The 20,453-nt window shown below is 41.3% G+C and overlaps 1 protein-coding gene and 1 pseudogene across 2 annotated transcripts in view; both read left to right on the forward strand.

Moving 5' to 3' along the window:
• The window catches only part of LOC309569409 (cytosolic phospholipase A2 beta-like), a 96,027-nt gene that overhangs the window by 20,433 nt on the left and 55,141 nt on the right, over window positions 1–20,453 (forward strand). Inside the window, exons 2-9 of the mRNA XM_082275228.1 lie at window positions 2,916–2,985; window positions 4,540–4,676; window positions 6,459–6,590; window positions 10,431–10,471; window positions 11,273–11,315; window positions 11,932–11,992; window positions 14,014–14,198; window positions 18,834–18,935. Of these exons, the coding sequence (XP_082131354.1) occupies window positions 2,916–2,985; window positions 4,540–4,676; window positions 6,459–6,590; window positions 10,431–10,471; window positions 11,273–11,315; window positions 11,932–11,992; window positions 14,014–14,198; window positions 18,834–18,935 (771 nt within the window). The remainder of the gene's footprint in view (window positions 1–2,915; window positions 2,986–4,539; window positions 4,677–6,458; window positions 6,591–10,430; window positions 10,472–11,272; window positions 11,316–11,931; window positions 11,993–14,013; window positions 14,199–18,833; window positions 18,936–20,453) is intronic.
• Window positions 14,309–18,641, forward strand: LOC309569853 (annotated as a pseudogene). The gene is made up of 4 exons: window positions 14,309–14,400; window positions 14,790–15,583; window positions 15,770–16,433; window positions 18,632–18,641. The product of its transcript is annotated as an uncharacterized misc_RNA (transcript).

The following is a 20,453-nucleotide window of genomic DNA, read 5'->3' on the forward strand; positions in this document are numbered from 1 at the left end:
CAATCCATTATTTTAAGTGTGGTCAGTTTTATACAGTTACATAGTAGTTGAGGTTGAATAAAGACAATAGTCCATCCAGTTCAACCTGTGTCGGCGCGCATGGCCGTAATCATCTCTCATATCCCTTAATGTTCTGATACTTGAGATGTAGATCCAAGAGTTTTTTGAAAGTAGCCATACTTCCCGCAGAAACTACCTCTTGTGGTAGAGAATTCCACAATCTTGTAGCCCTAACAGTAAAGAACCCCCTGCGTTGCCTGTGGTCAAAATGCTTCTCCTCTAATCGCATTGTATGTCCTCGAGTCCTCATGCAATCCTTGCGACGGAATAGCTTTTTTTCTATGCTGCGATCACCATTGAGGTATTTACAAAATTGCTATCATGTCCCCTCTCAGGCACTCTTCATAATTAAGGTCCTCCAATCCCCTAATTAGTTTGACTGTTTTGAGTGTTTTGACCACCTATAATCTAGTGGTCCACTCCCAAGGGTAAGAGGCTTGGTTTGCCATGGTGTAGGTGGGGGATAAATATCTCCCCTGCAAGTTATCACCGTTGCACACCTTAGGTGCTCCCTGGATATTGTGGACTTTTAATAATAGACATCTATTAGTCCAGCATTTTCTCCTATCCATTTTTGTGATTGTTACCCGCAACATATGCTAGCTGCTGTCCCTTGTTACTAAAACCTAAGCGCAATGATTTTTTGATTTTTATCTCTGAAGTTAACAAAGCGGCTGTCTCCTTCCTCTGCTATCAGCATTAATCTCTTCTAACTGGTTATGTCAACATCAGACAATCTCAGGAGACAGCTCACAACCCCCCCTCCCCTCCAGTACACAGCAGGTGATTGACAGCCTCAGCTGTCCCCGTTTCCATATGACAGTGTATGGAGGAGGTGTGTCCTTTCTATCCACTCATGTCTTAGATTACCGAGAACTCTTCTCACTTCTCTGTGTGCAGTGAGTGAGGTCAGATCCCCGCCCCCTACCTCCTGGAGCTGAGAAAAAGCCTTTGATAGATGTGTTTTAGAAGGCTGTAGAGGAGAGAGGACTACAGATAAACAGGTACAGCTGTACCTGTACATGTAGGAGGATTTGTTTAATCTCTGTGTAGCACCTGTGGCTGGTCACTTAACTGGGTATATGCAGTGGTATGCAACCACTTTAACTCCTTTTCCAACAACTCCCTTGGTGAGTGCTACGTTCTTGGAAATCATTGCAAACATTTTAAACATAATACAGCTAGTTGGGTGGAAGTTGAGGGGAAAGGGTCAGGAATTGGTCTTCTAGTATTAAAGGGGGGAATAAAAAAAAAAAAAAAAAGACCATGGATGAACCAAAACTTTCGCCCACATCTCTGGGAGAAGGAGAGAGGCCAGGAGAGGGAGGAGGAAAATGAGAAAATATTAAGCATGTTTTGGGCTACATTCATGTGGTTGCACAAGGGTGGCCCCCAACAAGAATCGGTAGATTCTCGCCGGTGGTTCTAAACACTGTCTGTATAAACTGTGTGAGAACAGCCACTACTCTGTACAAATCAATGGCCAGTGCAGCCACTATTTTAATGTAACCACTCATCTGACCAACCATGGACACAGGCAATGTGTATCCAGGGTCAGTGTTTCTGTGAGTTCTGGCATCGCACAACTGGTCCACAGCTGATTGGCTAGTTTGTATGCATCCACAGCATAGAGTGCAGCTATATAAAGAGGAGGCTACCCATGTCAACGTTTAAACCCAATATTAACAGGCGCATGTGTTTAGATGTGCCTAAAGTTCAGCTTTAATAGACGATACTCCATTTCAGAAAGGTTTTTTGACCCAATTGCAACACTTAATGCTTGAACATAAATTAAAATATTATAGTGATTCTGAACCCACAAAAGTGCATGTGTAAACGTATATAATCGCAATATATAAACTTGTTAATGCATGTGCATAGCTCTAAAAAAATCATCAGCCTAACATCTCTTTCCCAACCATTTATTTTCCCTTTCTGCCCTTTTTGTTAGAAGCCACTTCAATTACATATCATTATATGGTCCTTCCTCTCAGACCACAGATCTTTTTCTCAGTTTATACTGTGACTTTTTATCTGGTAAAATATTAGTTCCCAAATGTTTGTGACATCTTAAGAAAAAATTATGAAATAATGAAACAAGGAACATTAGTTTTACCCAGAATGCTAGTTTGGACTGATCTGTAACTGTTCACGTTGCTATTATACAGATTTGTGAAAATGAATTGTATTGTGTATAAAGTTATACTTACAGAACGTGCAATAGCCACCTGAAAAGGGGTGTGTTATATGACAGATAAATTAAAGTGTTACTAAACCCAGAACCTGTATTCACGATATCTGGTCTCCCACAGTACACAGAACATGGAAATGCAATTATTTTAGTAAATACAAATGGATAAACACCTTTTCTCGTCAGTAGTATATAGCAGTCCTGTGACTTGTATCAGGTCCTAGTAAAGCTTGTAGGAGTTTTCATTGTCCCCTGATCCTCTGTCTGGACATGTTTAGACAGTGCTGATTGGCCCTGTGTTGAGCACATGCACTCTCCCAAGAAAAAAAAACTCTCTAGCAATACACACCAAAGTGAGCATGTGCAGCCCGTCCCCTGGCTCTGTAAATTTTAGATTATTTTTTGGAGACAGTGAAAGATGAGGAGGATCAGAGAAGACAGGTCAAACAGCCTTTATACACAATGCAAAGGATTTATGCCTTAGGTTCCACAGTGAGTATAACAAGCATGCTTTACTGCATATACAAATTGATTTTACTGCTGTGGGTTTAGTAACACTTTAAATGTAAATAAGTAATCTTTATTTGTATGTCAGCCAGTGATTTCTATTTACCTTAAAAAAAAAAGAAAGAAAAAACTAATCAGTCTTTCTTTTCATGAGCAGGAGCAAGCATCAAGTTGTGAACTAACTGTGAGAATAATACAGGCTCGGAACATCCATGGGGCAGACATTGGTGAGCATTTGTTTTATTCATGCAGGAATAAATATATCAGTGCTTTTTTAGTAGGCACATTCACATTTCTGTAATTTTTCAATTAAATAAATCAAGTTAAATTCTAATTCTAGTATGAAAGAATAAAGGCTGCTATAGATGGCTCAGATCTGAGGCCCTGTCAGCACCACCCAGCTCAACAAAAGTTGATTTTTCCATTGACTTTTGTCGAAGGAGCCAGTTAGAAGATTGTCAGCCGAGCATCAAATCAGATAATCAGTAAGGGCTCTTTCACATGGTCCGCCTCCGTAGGCGGATCCGTGCTACTCAGCGGGGATCGATCCGCCGATCCCCGCTGTGCCGGCGGATGACAGCTCCGTCTCCGCTTGCAGTGTGGAGAGGGAGGTGTCACAGCTCCCGCTGCTCTCTATGGGGGATCAGATGAGAGCGGACCGCCTGTCCGCTCTCATCCGATCCGATCCCTGAACGGATGGAAAAATAGGGTTTCCATCCATCCAGATTTCACGGACAGGATCGGATACGGATGGCAGCGGGTGTAAGCGGAGGTGTCTCCGCTGACATCCGCTGCCCCATAGAGCTGCATGGAGGATCCGATCAGATCCGCCTAAAAAACTGACAGGCGGATCTGATCGGATCGCCCGTGTGAAAGAGCCCTTATTCATATTCAGGTATTCTGACAGCCATGGATGCCAGCTGTCAAAATACGATAGCCAACAGGGGAGATTCCTTCATCCATGATTTTTGGCATGGATTGAGGAATCTATTTGATTTCTCTTGATCAGGCTGAGCAAGGAAAGTGACCCCAATAGAGAGAGTAAAAATGTGACAGAGGGTCAGGGTCCTTTTAATGAACAATTACTTTTTATTTTTTGTTGTCTCTGTCCCCACTGGAGAGGTTCTACCCCTTCCATACGCTAAACTGTAAAACATAGTTTTGGTTAGAGCTGGTATCCATTTATTCAAAGGGGAATATCTTCCTATAAACTTTTATTAACTTTTGTGTAATCTGATATAATTGTCTGAAATCAGCTATGCAGAAATTGACAGGTTGTTAGGGAAGTGCTGCCATAGATATTTACAGAACTGAGCAGTTATCTATAGCAGCACCTGCCCTAGAAGACAGCCAGTCTCATGGCTGATTTAAAAGACGGGCTCAGAAATTACACAGCCCTCAACCTTCCTGTGAAGTTAGGGGATTAGTTCACCTTTTCAGAAGAAGTGAAAAGATAAGCTAAAGTGGGGTGCACACTATGAAAAAATCCGAAGAAAAATTCCAGAAAAAATCAGAAGAAAAATTCCAGGCAATGTACACAAAATAAAGAAGTGCTAGTAGTAAGAAATTTTTTTTCTTAAAAAATACTTTGCATATCTCTTTTGCCAAAAAACACTACCACCTAGCAATTTTGTTTTTATGTTGTGACTTCAGCTTTCAATGTCAGTAAAAGATGCATGGGGTATCAACTAGAAGTGGGTTGACATGCTATAATATAATACTGTAGCATCTACTTTAGAATAATTTGTTAACCAAACCTTTGCATTTTCTTTTCACTGCAGTGACCAAACCAGATTGCTATGTTTGTTTATGGCTGCCAACAGCTTTGACGGATAAGAAGAAAACCAAGACAGTTTGGAACAATGAAAACCCTGTCTGGGATGAGACATTTCACTTTAGAATACACACTCAGGTTAAGGTATGACAACTGATGTTAAGAAAACATGCTGAAAACATGAGTCATATTCTCTCACCTGTTCTTTTCTTACATTATATCTAAGGTTAAAGAGGGACTCTGAAAAGCGACATGCAGAGGGCATAGGGCTGATCACCAGCATTGCCTGTGGTCTTCCTACAGCTGACCTTTCCCCATTACTGGCTTACAAGGGAAAGGAAGAAAGGATCCCTTGTGCCGCACATCCATGGAGCTATGTTATAGTAAAGAGAGAGACAAACTCCTGCCAGGCCACGCCCCAACGCATTTCCCTCTTCCCCCGGAGCTTAGTCATGCCCCCAATGACTAAGTTTGTGAAACGCGTTGGGGCGCGGCCGGTCAGCAGTCCAGGCTGAGGTTGTCTCTCTCTTAACTATCACATAGCTCCATAAATGTGGGGCTCCTTTCTTCCTTTCCATTGTAATCCAGTGATGGGGAAAAGTCGGTAGGAAGACCACAGTGACCACAGGAGCTAGGGCGAGCTGCATCAACTCGCCGGCACTTCCTTAGTAGCACAGAGTCATTCATATCACCCCACCACGTTGATTGAGCCTGAACGGCACACTAACCAACCGCGGCTCACACTGACTTACCATGCTTTGTTCTGCACTGACTTGGTATAGAGAATCCTGGTAGATGAGCAGGGCTTTGCTTCCTGGTGTCAGAGCCTCCAGCAGGGAAAACCGTGAGCAGCGCAGTAATAATATCACTAAATCTCACTCCATGTCTTCAGATGCAGCAGTACCTAAGATTTCACACTGCAGATATATTGTACAGCTATGAGGATACTAAAAAGGAGTGCTTAGGCACCCTCACAATCCAAAAAGTGCACTGCAAATGTTTACTGAACTGCTTAAATGCAATTAATATTTGTGTTCCCCAGAACATAGAAAGGTCATAAGGCTGATGTAAATTAACTGGGGTGAGCTTAGTAAATATGGTAAATCTCTGCTGATTTCCATCAGCCAATCAATTGCAAGCAAAAATGCATTTTTTTTTTTACATTTATATTGCACCTGATTGGGTATTATTTAGAAAGTGAAGCTTCACCACATTCACCCAACTCTGGGGGAAAATTAGCGCAACTGCACTTGCAAAGTGCACAGTCCATTTGCTTTTAGTAAATCAATGCCAAGATCTCCATCTTAAATATACATATAAATTTGAATACGTATGTCCATGTCCTTTTCTGTAATATTGGATGTTCCTCTAACTTAAGCATTGAAAACAGTTGGAGGCTGTAATTTTAAAGCTGGATTCCAGGCAAAAATAAAATACTAAAAGCTCTGTATTCAGTAATACATAATTAAATGTATTTTCCTAAATGCAAGCAGTGTACATACCTGAATTTGACTTGGTACCAACCTCTTGCAATCCATGTACAGCAGAGCTCCTAATGAGAGAGGGAAAAGCAGTACATGGAACATCCTGATAGGAGGCCAAAGCAGAGTTACAGACAAATGAGCACATCACTGTGTTGCTTTTCCATCACTGTCCAGTCACAGACTGGAGACAGGTCCATCACTGCCTAGGCTCACAGAGGGGGTTGAATGATGTTGTTTGTTTTTCAACCAGTAAGACTGGAGACATCTAGTGGTGGAAAAGATGTAATGTGGGTAACAGTTCTGGACTGAACGGGAATATTGCAGCCAAAGCTGCTTTTTTTTGTTTTGTCTTTTATTGGGCTATGTTTTTTAGCTTTTTTGACCTGAGTTCTAGAGTTCTGCTTTAATTGTTCCATTTTCTCTTGTTTGCTCCTGCCCACAGAATATCCTAGAGTTGTCACTACATGATGAGGATGTAGGGACTGGAGATGACCACCTGTTTACTGTGAACTATGATCTGGGAAACGTCCCACTTAGTGAAACGATATTGGAAAGCTTTGTGCTAAATAAAGAGGTATGTATTGGGATGTACAGTAAGCAGTTTCATTTCTATGCTCAAGCAAAGTTACTCATGGATTTCAGGGGTTTATTTTATATTGCACAATTGTATTAGTTTTATAGATCTGTAGGAACAAAATGCCTACATGTGCTTTTACTAGAGCTTAAAGTGGTTGTAAAGCTTTTATTTATTTATTTTTTTTCTTTTAATAATAACACCAAACATGCCGATACTTACCTGCTCTGTGCAATGGTTTTGCACAGAGCAGCACCGATCCTCTTCTTCTGAACAAACTACAAAACCAAAAAAAGCTAATTTTTGCATAAATAAATATAAATATAGTAATAATTCCAAACTAACATGTGCTCAACTGCAATAGTGACACCTAATTTGTGAAGTCATTACTACAGTGCACCTTCCCCTTTGTTGTACATTGTGATTATTACAATTCCATAATAATAGTTCTTTTGCGTGTTAATAAATTATCTCCTCTTCCAATTTGTGTGCCCCACCTTCTTGCTATTTCTGCCCACATTTGCCTCTGGGCGCTTTTTTCACTATAGGTAATGCAGATCCAAGCCCTTCCTCTCCACTCCAAATGAACCACCATGTACAGAGAGACAGGGAGAGACTCAGAATAGTGTAATGCCGCTTTATTCGATTAAAAGGTTATGAGCAGCTAAAAATAGCTGGAGGCCCCTGAAGATAATGCATTGAAACTTAGGGCTCACTTTGAAGCATTCATTGCTTTATGTTTAAATACAATATCATAACCTCTGAACTGATAAAATGAAAATGTCTTTTCCTTTAAAGTGTATCTATGCCAAAACATGATTCTATTTAGTTTAGAGTAGAGTAGAAAGGGTAGAAACCCTGTCAGGTTTGTATTAATCTAAAATAAAGTGACAGTGCAGCGCTATAAAGTAGTGTTTGACCGTTATTGTTTTTTTATTGCCGATACTGATACCGATATTTTGGTCATCACATATTAGTATCAGCTATTTTTTTTTTTTACAGCTACTCTTGTGGAGGGATCTGGGGGTCTAAAAGACCCCAAACCCCTCCTCTGCACTTAAAAGCATTCAAAATGCCAAGTTTGGCTGTTTTGAATGCTGTCATTTTTTTAAATTTGATGCCGAGTACCCGAAAGTGATGTCACTTCCGGGTACATGAAGATGCGACCAGAGCCGAATGCGGCTTTGATCGGGTCTTCGGCGGCCGTGCAGGTAGGATGCCCGGGACGGGAGACCCGGGCGAGCCGCGGAAGGCGGCGGGAGGGGGGCGTTCCCTCCCGCTCATTGTAATGACAGCCAATCGGCTTCTCAGCCACATCTGTTGTCATTACAAGACAGCCGACCGTCCGCTACGAACGCCGGTACCGGGGTGATGCCTCTAGCTGCAGGCATCACTCCGCTACAAGCACTTTCCCGAAATATTGGCAATATCGCTAACCTCCGGGGGGCAATTCCAATATATCAGGGAAAGTGCAGATCAGCCCTCGATTATTTGCAGATAATCGGTCAATCCCTACTATAAAGTCTCTCCAAAATCACTTACAGGTAGGCACAGAGTGAACGGCGTCCTAGTTGCAGCATAGTATGGTAATATCCAGCCGTCAAGATGGCCGTGGTGTCCCGGACTGCAAGCTCGCCGTTTGTATTAATGTGCACTGTAACGGAAAGTGGTGGTGAATTCAAAATTGTAAATGTGTTGGTCTCTCGCACTATCACGGTATTAGGGCGACAGATAGGTGACATTATAAATTGGGAAATAATAAATAAATAGGACTGTTGCTGCCACTAGAATGCTTATCCTTAGCAGTTTAAATAGTGCAAACAATTTATATAATAGTGTAGCGCTACCCTCTAAAGTGCTAAGTGTATATTTATATGTGTGTGTGGTACCTTCAAATAATGTGTAAAAAATAAATAAATAGATAAGCTGTAAATGCTAATAAAGTGAAAAACTTGGTGAAAATTCCATAAATATAAATATATATAATCAAACAGGACCGTAATATTAAAAAAAAGGGCAAAGCAGGTCATAAAAGTGCTCAGTGTACTTGCAAAGAGCAATAAGGAAAATAAATCGACATTTCCTATGGATCCAATAACAAAACAATAATAAAAAACAATATAAAAAAGTCTGTGTACGGAAGTCCTCCAAAACACTTCAATGTATCCCTTCACCAATAGTAGTAAGTGATAAATAATGATCTTCTTCCTTTACATATCTCTCTAGCCTCTCACCCAGTGGAGGCTGGTGCTCCATGGGCAGGGGGGGGGGGGCGTCAGATGGACCACACCATACCCCCCCGGACCACACCAGCTCCAGCCCGCGCACCATACCCCCCCGCCCCCCGGTCGCCGGCTCAATCAACCTGTACTGACATGTTGAGGGCAGGCAGCGGCAGTGGCAGTGGCTTTCTCCTCAGGTTCGGGCTTCCCCTGCATCTCCTCCCTCCTCCTTGGCCAATAGCATGGCTTCTCCTTTAGGGCAATCGGGAAGCGGGTCTCAGGACCCACTTCCTGATTGGCCAGGAGGAGAATCCGTGTAAGAATATTCATTCGCTATTGTCACACAACTGGGTGGGCTCAGGGCGCAGTGCTCTGCGCCCCAAGCCCACCCTTTTTTGAAGCCTCTGGCTCTAATTGCGTGCTTAAAAAAAATAAAAACCCTATTGGAATCCATGCATCCGGCGCCCCGCATGTAGATCAGGGGGCGAACGCATGGATAGGGGGGGGGGGCGACGCCCCTGCGCCCCCAATGGACGGGCCACCACTGCTCTCACCTCCCTTATCCGTGTAATCAGCCTTTATTATCAAATCGCTCTTAGAATGGTCATAGAGCTTGCTTGCCAATAGATGTCATCTGTCCTTTATTTCCAGTGGTGTATTATCACTGCTGCTGAAAGGATGTTCATAGGGATCTTCCTAATCACTTTCCACCATATTTTCACCCATATAGACATAAAAGGGATACTCTCATTGTGCAGTATATAATGATGTATTTAAAATGCAATAAAAACACCCACATTGAAAATATACAGCTGTCGGCGGTAGTTCACGAGCGTCCTGCTCGTAGTCGTGCTAACGTCACTTCCGGTAGCCTCCGGTCACATCCTACCTGAATACTCTCACACATTAGCAATGTCCCGGTCCAGATGGCAGGTCTCCTCAGACTCCCGGGCCTTCCGTTGTCAGTGGGAAGTACAGCCCTAAAGGTGGAGGTCAACCTGGAGATCACTATATATCACTTACTACTATTGGTGAAGGAACACATTGAAGTTTTTTGGAGGACTTCTGTGTACACAGACTTTTTTATATTGTTTTTTTTTAATCATTGTTTTATTATTGGATCTGTAGGAAATTTTGATTTATTTATTTTTTATTGCTCTTTGCAAGTACACTGAGCACTTTTATGACCTGCTTTGCTATTTATTTAATATTACAGTCCTGTTGATGATATATACTGTATTTATGGAAAACTGGATCCCAAGTTTTACACTTTAATAGCATTTACAGCTTATCTATTTATTTATTTTTTACACATTATTTGAAGGTACCACATATGTACATACACTTAGCACTTTAGAGGGTAGCATTACACTATTATATACATTTTTTTGCAGAATTCAAAATTGAACAGTTGAAAACTTACATGGGGACAATGGTCTCAGTGGCATCTGGATTTTGTCCTTACTTTGGTGAGATTTCTTCCTGTTGTGTTTCCAGTGCAGGAAATTAAGGGAAAATCTCACAAAATTCTATCCAAAAGCTAAGATAAACATTCTGACTTTAGCTGCACGTTAAGGTTGATTTGTCTTGAGGTTAACATAATTAATTTCCTTCTCAGTTTCAGGAAGAACTTCATGTAGAATTTCATTTGGTGACCATGTAAGTACAAATATTGATCAGTACAATTCATGAGTAAGGGTCTATGATATGAACACAAACATTTGTTTGCATCAGAATAGCTTTTTCCTCCATATAAGGCAATGAGAATGCAAAAACAGTTTGATGACATTTAGAAAAAGGTCAAATGCGGGTCAGAAGGCTATCAGAAGCATATGTGAAGCTGCTCAGAAGGCTCTGAAAAGGATTTCATACTGATCTTAAATGTATTCTGAATGCACCTTCACAATTTCTAACTGAAGCAATTCGCTGCATTCTACCTAAAAGTGACAGGTATCAATAAATATACCAACTTTGTATACCTGGATGAGCAATTTAAGCCCTATCCAAATGAACGCACTGTTATAATTGAATTGGATACTCCAAGGCAAGAGGGTCCAAATTATGGCCCTTTACCTCTCTTTATCTGGCCCACAGGATACTATTCCTCATGCTGATACCAATAATCAGGTACCATTCCTTCCACTAACACCAAAGATGGGGCATAATTCCTCCCACGGACACCAACCATGGGACACTATTCCTCCCAGTGGCACCAATGGTGGGGCACTATTCCTCCCACTGACACCAATGATTAGGGCACTATTCCTTCAAATAACACCAACTATGAGGCAATATTCCTCTCACTGACACCAATGATTAGGCACTTTTCCTCCAACTGACTCTATTATTGAGCACTATGCCTCCCACTGACACCAACGATTGGGCACCATTTCTATATAATAGGGTAAGAGGGTTAGAACAGGCACATGAAACTTGCTAAAGATTATCTTTTTTTCACAGACCGGAAACAAGAAAGAAAGTCATAACTAATGGAGTTTTGGTGGTAAGCATGCTAAATATTTGGAATCCAATTTAACCAAGATAGTCAAAGAAATGACACGATAGCTGTCCATTTAGGCCTTTTTTAGTGAAACTGGGTATTGCTCTCCTGTCTGTGGGGTTAGAAAGATGCCAACAAATCACCTTCCATTCTACAAAGGAATAAACAGAGCCACGTATCTGCATTTGTGGAGTTGTAAAAAAACACAGTCTCCTGACGTTGGTCAGATTGTGCCTGCAAGTTCAACCACCCTTCAGTACTTAGACACATATGGTGATGGCACAACTGCCTGAGGTTCAGTGCTATGCACAAAAACATTAATGATTATTAACATCAATATACCTGTACCAAATACAGAAAACACATTAAAAACGAACTATTAATACATTATTGTTATATAGACAGCAGCATATCCTTTTTGACAGTTTGGCAATTCTGGATCCGTATAATCCTTCTATAAGGTCAATTGACTCCCTTGCTTATTATGTGCAGGAGAAAACCCAGGTTGCTGTCCCATAGCTATAGTTACTCTATATAGCATCTCGCAGGAGCATTCTATTGGCAGTCAGATTCCTAGGGATTGGGAATGTGTGTTTCATTCATGCTGACTTTCTTTCAGTGCCCAGAGATGGCTACCCTGGACGTGATGGTAAAAAAACAGAAGAAAGAGGTCTTTAAAAGTGAGTATGACTTAGACAATTGGATAGAACAATACTCATATATACCATCTGACAGAAAGTGGCAGACCAATCTGACAAATGCTGCAAGAACAAGCAGAACCAGACAAGCTCTGTTTGACAATCAGTTGTGGGCACATATGAAGAATATACACTAATGGACAGAGAGTGACAAGCATAACCAAATCCTTGTAAAATTAGAATTTGTCTGCAGTCTAACAAGCCAGCTCACTGTAGTCAAAATTTCATCCACTTTCCAGCATCCAAACTTCTGACTGGCTGATGGACAAGGCTAGTGATGGAAGTTGATAACCTGGTTTGCATAGTTTATTCCCTATAAACAGACAGTTTTCACATCAGAATATCCTGTTTACATAGATGTCCTTTAGGTTAGGCTCACACTTATGGCAGTCCCTACCGCCCCTCTTTAAAACTGCAGTCTTCCAAATGCCTTTTTTTTTCACAGCTGAATGGGAATTTTGAATTGAACTATCAAGCCACAACCGCCAGCCATGCGTCTGGTTCGTGGTTGCAGCGCTGTCTCATTGATTTTAGAGGGCGAGTTTGGCAAGTGACACTGCTTGCCAAACTCCTTCTGCCAAGTTAAAATCACCACGCATAAATATTCAAATTGTGCAGCGCTGTCAATCAATATGTGCAAAACATGCAAATTAATATCAACTAATGTTTAAATAGATAAAAATAATCAATGTGAATAATTGAATGAATAAATAAAGTAATATCAAGTGATGTAAATAAATAATCAAATAAAAAATCTAATGAAAAATCACTAATTAATTAACGCGTAAAAACCAAAAGTTCATCAGTGAAGGTTCAGCTAAATAAAGTGCATCAACAAAAGTGCCTTTCTACAGTAGAAAAATAAAATGAAAGCTGAAGATCGTGTAGAAAATTCTTCATGATAACACCACTGTGCACCAATCATCAGGAAATCAACACTTCTGCTTACCAAACAGTTAGACCTTAGATACTAGGTCTAACAACACTTGTGGGAAGAAATCAGGATGAATGGATGGATATTAAAAGCTCAACCTCCCAGCCTCTGAAATCAGCCTGTCACCCCCTACCACAACTCTGGTAAGATTTTGCCAGGAAAATCCAAGCAGTCAGGCAATCACTTATATCATATAAAAGAGGATGGAGAATTGTCCATAATGCAATAGTTTAAAAAACCTTTAATAAAAACTGGGTATTTACTGACATATAAACATCATTAAACAGCGTTTCACAAAAGCTCCATCAGTCACTCTAGTGGGTGTGATGATGTCACTGCAGTAGCTGCACCCTACGTGTTTCGTCCAAAAGGACATATTCTCAGGGGCTCATAGAGATGACTCTTACTGTGATACACTTTAATCACTGGAGAGACACTTTCATGGTAGACTTTCTTTTGATAAGCTTTCGCTAATGAACTTTTGGAGGGGGGGTCTGGATATTTGTATACACATTTATGCACCTGCATTGATTGTTGTTTTTTCATTTGGTTTTTTACTTAATTAAAGTTTTTGAAAATTAATAACATCAATTCATAGCCCTTTTGTTTATATATAGTTGATTGATATTTATATTGTTTGCATGTTTTACACGTATTGATTGACAACACTACACAGCGTGAGTATTTAGCTTTGAACATTGTTTTGTGTGCGGATAATAGGGAGAGCATTGTTTTTCCTTATTGGTGTGTTTGCACTTCAATGCACTGTATTTTGTAGTCTTAATATCACCATACTGCAATGCGAAGCATTGCGGCTACGGCAATGTGTACTAACCTAAGGGGCTACCATGTTCCTTTGGAAGTGGCTGGTTGGAGGATGGTATAAACACAGCAGAACCACCTGTTTTTACCGCCTATGGGAATGAGGACTTGGAGTAATCTGTTGCTAAAGGGCTATCGCATATCATTATTACTTTTGCAACATATCAGTCATTTTTGAAGAGTTGTTAACACAGAGATCAGGAAGGTTCCATCAGCTTAAACTGTATCTTCTGTTGTCTGTTCTTAGAGAAAACAGAGCTAGTTCTGGCTGTAATTGGCTCCCATGAGAAAGAACACAGAATCTTACTCAAATCAAACAACAGCTCTGAGTCCGGTTCACAGGAAAGAGTGGTGTTCCATTATCCCCAGGATTATGGAACAGAGATGACAGCCAGTCTGAACAGGGTCTACTCCTCCTTGGATGTCACCTTTGTAAGTATTCCACAGTTTTTATTTTAGATTTATCAAGAGTAAAATTGCAATCCTTTAAAATATGTTCCTCACAAATTCCTAATCAGCGTTATAGCCTTTTGCACTGAGTAATGCCACCCACTCTGCTACTGTCTTTAATGCTGGGCATTAAGAAATGCTCTGAGCTTCTCAATCTCTATTGTCAAAGAGCATTGCTGATGTGGTCTGCACACCAACCTTAATGCTGAAGATGTTTTTTCATAGTCATAAGATTGCTTGTACACGGTAGCTCACCCCTAATATATTCAAAATTCTACACTAATCTGATATGGAATGATGTTTACCTCAGTCTAACAGTGACTTACTGTATATGATAATACAGTAAGTACACTTGCTCTGGAAGGAAACCTGTATTGGCAGAAATATATGACGACTGCCATCAGGGCTGTGGAGTCGGAGTCGAGGAGTCGGAGGAAATTTTGGGTACCTGGAGTCGGAGTCGGAGTCGGAAAACAATGCACCGACTCCAACTCCTACTAAATTTAGATTGGAATTTAAAAAAAAGCAAGTTTAAATGTCCCAATTCACAAAAAGTTATAATTAATGACTTAGTATAAGGAGACTTATAATTGAGAAGGCCAAATGTAAAAAGGAAGAACTACAGAAAGTTCTGAAAGGACGTTTTGTCTTCCTTAAAATGGATGCATGCACACGTCACAGAGTCAATTATTTTGCTATTAATGTTAGATTTGTGGATGAAAATAACAAAACAATAACAACACGGACCCTCGGATTAAAGGACACTCAGGCACATCACACCAGTGATTACCTTCAGAAGTTAGTGGAGGGTGTTCTAGAAGATTTTGAAATTACAAAGGAACAGATTTTATGTGTTGTGACAGATAACGCTTCTAACATGTTGAGCACAATTGAGAAGATGAACGCAGATGAAGAAGGTAACAAACAGATATTAGAGTTGGAGGAAGACAGCTCTGCAAGTATTGGAGAAAGTTTAGAAACTGAAGAGAATGCTGACATTTTTTTAAACAACTTTGTTAAAGAAGCATTGAAGCTTGCCCATATTCATCATATGCGATGTGCTGTTCATACACTGCAACTTGCCATAAGAGATGGATTAAAAGATCGCCATGCAGCTATACTAATTGGCAAATTACGGCAAGTAACTGTTGCAGCCAGGGCCCCGAAAACAGATTCAATTTTGAAAAGACGTGCAGGAAAAGGAGCTATTTTGGATCAAACAACTCGCTGGGGAAGCACTTATTTAATGGTGAAGCGTTTGCTTGAACTTAGACTTCATAGAAGAAATGGACAATGAAAATCTTGCATTAACTGAAAGCCAGTGGACACAAACAAAAGAGCTGGAGAACCTTCTTTCTCACCCCTTTATGCCCCATACACACGTGCAGATTATCTGAAGACTTTTGTCTGCAGACTTACCAAAACCATATAATATGAGGTCAAACCTAAACACTTTCAATTTGTATGCAATCCGGCAGGCCCTTGCACTACATAGAAAAGGTAAGTCTGCAGACAAAAGTCTTCAGATAATCTGCACGTGTGTACGGGGCATTACTGTCACCAAGAGGTTGCAATGTGACGATCTAACCCCGGGTAAATTCCTCTTGGAATGGAAGAGCCTGTTATATCGCCTGAACAAAAATGGAGGGTTAATAGCTGAGGGCATTGCATCTTCAATGATGAAAAGAGAGAGTCTTTTGCTGGAAAATGAAATCTTGTTAGCGGCTATTTATGTCGACCCAATGAGCCGACTTTTGTTGAACAGTGAACAGACTGCTACTGGGAAAAAGGCCCTCTATGATGTAGCAGTTCTCATGAAGGGATTACGACCTGAAATACCTCCACAGGATGAAGTTCTTTTAAGCAATAGTGGTAACTCAGGATCATCTTCTTCAAACGAAGAATTAGACTTTGATTCCTTCTTAGATAAAAATGGAAGTTGCTAAAGGAAAGCGAGATCGCATAAGCGTTACAGAACCAGTAAATGTCCAAATAACAAAAATTCCAACAGTAGTTTTATAAAGCACTAAAAGAAGTTGAGAAGTATGATAGCTCATCAAAACTTACTGTTGAAGAAGCCATCCTTGTTTATCCAGAGATCGTTAGTAATGTGGCCAGAATAGTTACTGCAATGCCACCCACCCAAGTCAGTGTCGGAAGATTAATACATATTAATACAGAGGAGTCTGAGTCGGGGAGTCAGGGTCGGAGTCGGAAGTACAAAAAACTGAGGAGTCGGAGTCGGAACATTTATCTACTGACTCCACAGCCCTGACCCTGACTGCCATTGCAGACCTCCTTCTGAGAATGACAGTTGACATTAAATAAACATGACAGCTAAGCAACTAGTATTTCACAAGTAGGGTGCAGCAATAGTAGCCACAATTTTGTCTCAGTACTGGATTCTTTTAAGCAGGGCTTTTTTTCTTGAAAAATAGGTGCAGGTACTCCCTCCCCCCCCCCCCTTCTGAGTCACCATTTTTCTCCACTACTATCCATCTCCAAGCATTGCTCCTTGGTTCCACCCCATATCCACCTCTAAGCACCGTCCCATGGTTACACTCCCTACCCACCTCCCAGTATTGCCCTTTTGGAAAATACAGAACCAAGTATAATTTTGTGATGCTACATCATTTGTATGGAATTAATTAATGATAACAAGGAAAGCAGTAAAATAGATTCCATGCATCCTGCTGCCAGCAGCAACAGACCACCCCCCCCAAACAATAGATCCCCCCAGCCACAATAGATCCCTTCTAGCAACAATAGACCTCTTACCAAAAAAATACCTCCCCCACAGTAAAATAGATCAACCACAGCAAGAATAGATCTCCCAGCAGCCTGCATCAATAGACTCCCTCAGTAGTTGATACCTTCCAGCAACAATGGATGTCCCACCAGCAACAATAGTCCCCCTGCAACAATAGATCCCCTCCATAGATAACAGATCCCCCAGCAGCCAGCAATAGACCCTCCAGTACCTCCCAGCTATTATATACCTGTAAATTCAGTGCCAGAGGTGCTGGAACTGCGTTCCCCCGTGTTTCCTCTGAAAAAACGCCCTGCTATTAAGTATATTATATATTGGCTTAGTGTAGGTTTTGTATGAAGTTTCTAATACGAAAGCACACGTACACACGCATGAATGAAATGCTCAGTGCTCTGGTATGACATCACCAAAATGCATTTGCAAATTATGTTTTATTTAAAAGACTAGCGTTCATTGAATTCCATTAGTGCCAACTAATACTATTGTACTGTGATAATGCACTATAATGCACACAGTGTTGTGTGTGGCAGTACCATTTTTTATAGAACCCCAATGTACCAGCTCAGTGGACGTATGTTGTATAGCACTGCAATGTATTTGTGTGGTGTGGTGTACTGCATTAAAAATAGTGTATATCTGATTTGTTAAGGTGCACTGCCAATTATTCAAAATTAATTAGATGCCGTAACATGTGTATTAACGCAACAAACAGTGTAAATGAGGCCTGAAGCTGATTTTCATGCTGATGTAAAAAAAATTAGGTAATTGTACTGTATAGGCCAGATAAGGAGTAGCAGGAGCAGGCTACCTTGGCAGTTCTGGCACCAGATTTTCTTCTAGATGTGGGTGACCTGATTTTCTATCACTAGCCTGTTTGGCTGTGGGGGTATTGATGCTTAGCCCTGGACTGAGAGGACTCTCTATTGTATAGATATTGGCTTTGGAGCTTTTTGGTCTTATATGGTTGTTTTTTAATTCTTACCATCATGTCAGCTGAACATATCCTTAGAGCTACTTAGTGACTATTCTGAGATCCTTTCTCTGGATCAAGGCTCCTTCCCCCTTGTTCTTATATGTTTGGTTGCCTGCCATGAGGTGTTATTAGGAAGACACACTAGTGTCCGTCCCTTTTTGGTCTCTTTCCATACTTTGGTGCCTGCCCAGGGAGTCTTTTGCATGCTGGTGCTCTGGTGTTGAGACAACTGCTAAATAGTTTTCATGCATCCTGAGGAAGCTACTTCTAGTGAAACATGTTGACACATGACGATACCTATTCAGAATTGTAATATGTCGAGCATGTAAACAGTTATTACTGTATTACTATGCGGTGGACTCAACTTATAAGCAAAAACAATGCAATTGTCTTTTTAACTAAAGTCAAGCATACATGTATGGTATTTTGGAAGTTTTGTACAATAAAATGTAATGATTTTAATATGATTGTCTACTCCTTATCTGGCCTATATAGTCCGATTTCCTTCTTTATTTTTGCTTAATTTATACACTACGAATGTTGTCCATGAGTGTCAGACATTTCATTCTGATGTAAAAAAATTCAATGATTGCAATAATGCATTCATTTAAAAGTCCCATATATAATTTTAGGTGTAAATAGTATAAGTACCAGAAATAATGTTTATATTAGATTCCAGTAATCCACAGTTCAGCAGTAACCAGACTGCGAGATGTAGGGCCAGCACTACTAGCAAATCAGGCTCTGCTGCTTGCATATATGCTGCCATGAAAAATTACAGAGCAGAAGGATCACTGCATTAGTTTGGTGAAGCTTCTTTATTGTCCAATCTGTAGACTTGTTTGGATTTTAACTTGTGACTTTTTGTTCTCAGAGTAATGAAACCGAAAATGATTCTTTAAATCAAACTACAATACCACTTAGTTTAATCTCTCCTATGGACAGTGAAACTAGCATCCAGCTACCTGCAATGGAGGCAAGTAAAGAATTTGATATCTGATCCACTGTGTTTAGTTCAGATCTGTGTATATATCATTTCATTTTTTAAATCATTATTAAATCCACCAGTGGACCAAGTGCATGCTGCACTTGGTACTATTCTGATCCTTAACCCCCATGTACAATAAAAGCACAGTACTGTAGTTACAACCCACCCCAAAGATTCTCACTGTAAACAGCTCCGCAGCACTGACTGTTCATTCACAAATTCAATAGCAGGAGCGGCCAGTCCATAAGGGGCGCAGGGGCGCTGCCCCCCCCTAGTTTGCATGCAGGGCGCCAGACACATATGAGTTATTTTTTAAGCCACATGATTAGAGTCTGAGGCTCTAATTGGCTTAAAAAAGATTGGGCTTGCCAATCTTAGCTAATCAATATTCGCTATTATCTTATTATCTTCTGGCTTCTCCTCCCAGCCAATCAGGACAGGAGGTGAATTGAGTTGGCCAGGAGGAGAAGCCAAGGAAGCTCCAGAGGGGCTGAGTGTGAGGGGACCGTGGAGGGGTGAGTACAGGTGACCATGGAGAGCTGAGTGCGGGGGGGGGGCGTGGAGAGCTGAGTGCGGGGGGACCATGGAGGGCTGAGTGCAGGTGACCATGGAGGGCTGAGTGCAGGTGACCATGGAGGGCTGAGTGCAGAGGGCCGTGGAGGGCTAAGTGCGGGGGGGACCGTGGAGGGCTGAATGCAGACCTGGGGGAAGGGATTGTTTGCCACCCCCCCCACAAGGTTTAGCACCAGCCGCCACTGCTCAATAGTAAACTATCAATCAGCGCTGGGGGGCTGTGCGATAGACCTGCTGGTGCAGTGTATGTTTACCAGCAGCCGCAGATCTATCACACAGCCCTGACTGTTCAATCATAAAGTCAATAATGACAATCAGTCAGTGCTACAGGACTGTGTGACATATCTGCAGTTGCTAGTAAACATCTACTGTACCACAGCGCTGACTGATCTTTTGCCTATTTTGTAAACTGTTTTTCTGGTACCGGCCCCTGGTGTGCTGAATGGTGGCACTCACCCAGTGTGTGCCTGCTGCCAGAGACAAGTGCTGTTGATAAGCCATCAATAAATAGTATTAAGCCCCGTGCACACGTACCGATCGTCGGCCGAACGATCGGCCGTCTTTTGTCCAGTGCTGTCGTGTCTGTTGAAAACTGCAAAAGACTGCACACAAATTTTGTCGGCCAACAACAGCCGACTGCAGAAGTGATGTCATGTGATGGTTAACATTCCTTGTCTTTTTTCTTTTCTGAGCATGCCCAGTCTTGCTAATCTGCTGTCTGTCGGCCGAAATCTGTACTAACTGGCAAACAATCGGCCGTTCTGGTGTTGGCCAACAAAAATTTTAATGCCTGCACGACAGATTCTGTTCGGCCGAAAATGCGCTGTCGGCTGTCGGAAGCATCATACCAACAAGCCTACAATTGGCCGATCGGTCGTCGTCCGAATATTTACGGCCGACAATCGGTACGTGTGTACGGGGCTTAAGTCTCCT

This window comes from Pelophylax lessonae (genome assembly GCF_965119305.1).
Source record: "Pelophylax lessonae genome assembly, chromosome: 13".
Taxonomy (NCBI): Eukaryota; Metazoa; Chordata; class Amphibia; order Anura; family Ranidae; genus Pelophylax; species Pelophylax lessonae.